Source organism: Manacus vitellinus, unplaced genomic scaffold (genome assembly GCF_001715985.3).
Source record: "Manacus vitellinus isolate BGI_N305 unplaced genomic scaffold, ASM171598v3 ctg7180002428794_pilon, whole genome shotgun sequence".
Taxonomy (NCBI): Eukaryota; Metazoa; Chordata; class Aves; order Passeriformes; family Pipridae; genus Manacus; species Manacus vitellinus.
The window spans coordinates 20,298-23,724 of NW_021937842.1; the positions used below are offsets into that span (position 1 = coordinate 20,298).

The window sequence follows — 3,427 nt, forward strand, 5'->3', positions numbered from 1 at the left end:
GGAACAAAAGGAACCCTGAGACATTTCAGACCCTCCTGGAACCAAGGGGCCACTGTGCCTGCCCAGAACTCCATGGGATCAAGCAGAGCCGCTGCCTCCCCCCGCCGCCGCACGGACCGGAGTCGCCGGCTCTGCCCCGCTTGGACACCTCTGGAGTCAGCATGTTCTTGGGCAGCACAACTGATCTCAGACCAGAGAGTTTCCCACATTTTGCTTTGCTCTCTCTTTCTCCTGGTTTAATTTTTGTTCTTTGTTCATTCAGAGGGAAAAGGGGGAAGGGAGGCACGTGTTGATCCCTGGTTTTATCTGTTTACAAAAGGGAGTGGGGTCTGAGAGGAAAGAGGAGGCAATTTCTCTCTCTGCTGTTGCTTTGGACTGTTCTGTTGGTATTGCTGGTTTTGCTGCTATATTTCTTGTCAGGCAACTCTTATTTTTTCACTTATACCTCCTTATATTTTGTCTCCCTGTAGTGGTGGGGAATAAAAGGGGAGTGAATTCATTTTATTGGAGTTCCCACCTCAATATGTGTTTTTAAACCAGGACAGGTTGCTCAATGGCTCCCTGAAATTTGGAATCATCCACAAAGGACTTGAAAATACATTTTGTCCCTTTGTACAGAGAGATAATAAAGATGTTCTACAGTTGGGTTCAAGGGCTGGTCACTGAGGGATTTCACCAGGAAGTTGCTGCCAAGAGGACTTTGTACCATGGATTTTATTTGACACTCTTCATTCACCAACTTCCCACCCACCACATCTTCCACTTCTTCAGTCCAGCTCTCACCAATCTGGCCAAAAAGAGACCACAGGAGACTATGTCAAGGGCCTTGATAAAGTCTGGGCACAAAACATCCCCTTCTTTTCCCTCCCACAGGGTTTCTGCAATCCCTGCCTTATCCTTCCCATGCCTGGCAATGGCTGCAGGAGGACTTGCCCTATCCCCTTCCCTGCTGAACCTGAGCAGTCTGGAACTCTGCCAACCCTCCTTGCTGCCCTGTTTGCAGACTGGTTCCATGTCTGCCTTTGCCAAGGCCCCAGGAAGCTCTGGGATGGCTCTGGCCTTTCCAAGGGTTTGGGAGAGGTCTCCCAGTGACACTGCCCAGCCTTCTCAATAGCCCTGACACCAAAACCTTTTCCATAGCCCACACTTCCAGAGGAGTGCCCAGGACACAACACAGGTTGTCCTGGTGGTTCTGGAGAATGAGAAGGGATTTCTTCCTCGAGGCCAACCCCTCCAATTGGATTTGAGTGCAGCTGAAAGGTTTCCTCAGCATTTTCCCTGGTGCCTCCCTGCCCTGAAGGTTTCTGACCATCAGACTGGAGCTGAGGGGGTTGGGCAGGTGCCTGAGGAGGGGGTAGAACAAGGGCTGTGTCCAACTGTGCCAGGAGGGCTGTGCTGGGCAAGGAGGAGGAGGCTGCAGAAAACAGTGGCACTGGGGAGGGGAGAGGAGCAGGAGGAGAGACCTTGTGCCTGCCCACGCTGGGCAGGAGCTGCCCCAGGATGGCAGCTCTGAAGCACTCCCAGGATGTCCCTGGGAACAGGAGGGGAAGACTGGATCTAAAAATGGAACCTGGAAAGCAGAGAGCAGGAGTGTCATGGGGACACTGCAGGAGAGTTCCAGCCCTGGAGCAAGGTCACAGAAGAAGTGACCCAGTCCATGCAGTGGCCTCAGAAGATCCCACAGCATCCTGGAGATGCTGGAAGGGAGCCCAGCTCTGCTTCAGAAGTTCTCAGGGCCTGTCCCTGCCTGTGCTCCAAGGGCTTCCACCCCCCAGGACTGTGCTCAGAGAGCACTCAGGCCTTACAGCGAGAAAGGGGCTCAGGAGGACAGTGTGGAAGTGGCAAGAGAGCAGCTCTGCAAAGACCAAGCACTGCTGCTCCCTGGCAGTGCTGCTGGGCTGGGATTATTGTCCCCTTCCCGTTTGCAAATACACCCTGTCCTGCAGTGTGCTGTCCTTTAGGAACATCTGAGAAGAAGGGTCTTGGACAAAGAAGGCACTGCAGGGTCCTTTATTTTGTTTAAATACTCAACAAGCACAACTGATCATTTATACACCTCTGAGTAAAAATCAAAAAAGATGGACATAAAATTATAAGGCAGGTGCCTAAGAATATTTAAGTGCACAGGAAATTATTGCAAGAAGAACTTGATGGCCTTCACGAAAAACCTGAGCAGGAAGGCTGGGCCATTAAGGAGTCCCATTCTGAATGCTATGCACCAGAAAACTGGAACTTTATTGCTCCTGAAAAGCATCCAGTCATCATTTTTCTCAGGGCATCCTTGATCTCCTGGTTCCTGAGGCTGTAGATGAGGGGGTTCAGTGCTGGAGGCACCACCGAGTACAGAACTGATAGTGCCAGATCCAGGGATGGGGAGGAGATGGAGGGGGGCTTCAGGTCGGCAAATATGGCAGTGCTGGCAAACAGGGAGAGCACAGCCAGGTGAGGGAGGCACGTGGAAAAGGCTTTGTGCCGTCCCTGCTGAGAGGGGATCCTCAGCACAGCCCTGAAGATCTGCACATAGGAGAAAACAATGAAAATAAAACAACCAAATGCTAAACAGGCAATAACCAAAATGAGCCCATTTTCCCTGCAGTAGCCTGAGTGTGAGCAGGAGAGCTTGAGGATGTGTGGGATTTCACAGAAGAACTGGCCCAGGGCATTGCCCTGGCACAGGGGCAGGGAAAATGTATTGGCTGTGTGCAGCAGAGCATTGAGAAAGGCAGTGGCCCAGGCAGCTGCTGCCATGTGGGCACAAGCTCTGCTGCCCAGGAGGGTCCCGTAGTGCAGGGGTTTGCAGATGGCAACGTAGCGGTCGTAGCACATGATGGTGAGGAGGAAATACTCTGCTGAGATGAAAAAGGCAAAGAAAAAGAGCTGTGCAGCACATCCCATGTAGGAGATGGTTGTGGTGTCCCAGAGGGAATTGTGCATGGCTTTGGGGACAGTGGTGCAGATGCAGCCCAGGTCTGTGAGGGAGAGGTTGAGCAGGAAGAAGCCCATGGGGGTGTGCAGGTGGGGGTCACAGGCTACGGCGCTGAGGATGAGGCCGTTGGCCAGGAGGGCAGCCAGGGAGATGGCCAGGAAGAGCCAGAAGTGCAGGAGCTGCAGCTCCCGCCTGTCTGCGAATGCCAGGAGGAGGAACTGGGTGAGGGAGCTGCTGTTGGACATTTGCTGTTCCTTAGGACAGGGTCTGTTCAGAAAAGGAAACGACACAGAACAATTAGGAGATACCCCTCTCAGCAAAGATACTCCATCTTTCATAGTAATCTCCCAAAACCATTTGTATTTCCCTTATGCTGGCTCAGAGTGGTATGAGCATCAAGAGTTCTGCCCATGTGCTGCAAAGGGCTCAGCTTTGCTCTGCTGCAGTGGCAACATGGAGCTGGTTTTGACAGCTCTGATGATCACAAGAGATGTCAGATGT

General features: G+C 52.3%; 1 protein-coding gene across 1 annotated transcript; it reads right to left on the minus strand.

Moving 5' to 3' along the window:
* Positions 1-2,211: 2,211 nt before the first annotated feature.
* On the minus strand, positions 2,212-3,171 carry LOC108642708 (olfactory receptor 14J1-like). Its single transcript, XM_018087426.2, has one exon. The coding sequence runs from the start codon at positions 3,169-3,171 to the stop codon at positions 2,212-2,214; it is 960 nt and encodes a 319-aa protein (XP_017942915.2).
* Between the last annotated feature and the right edge of the window lie 256 nt (positions 3,172-3,427).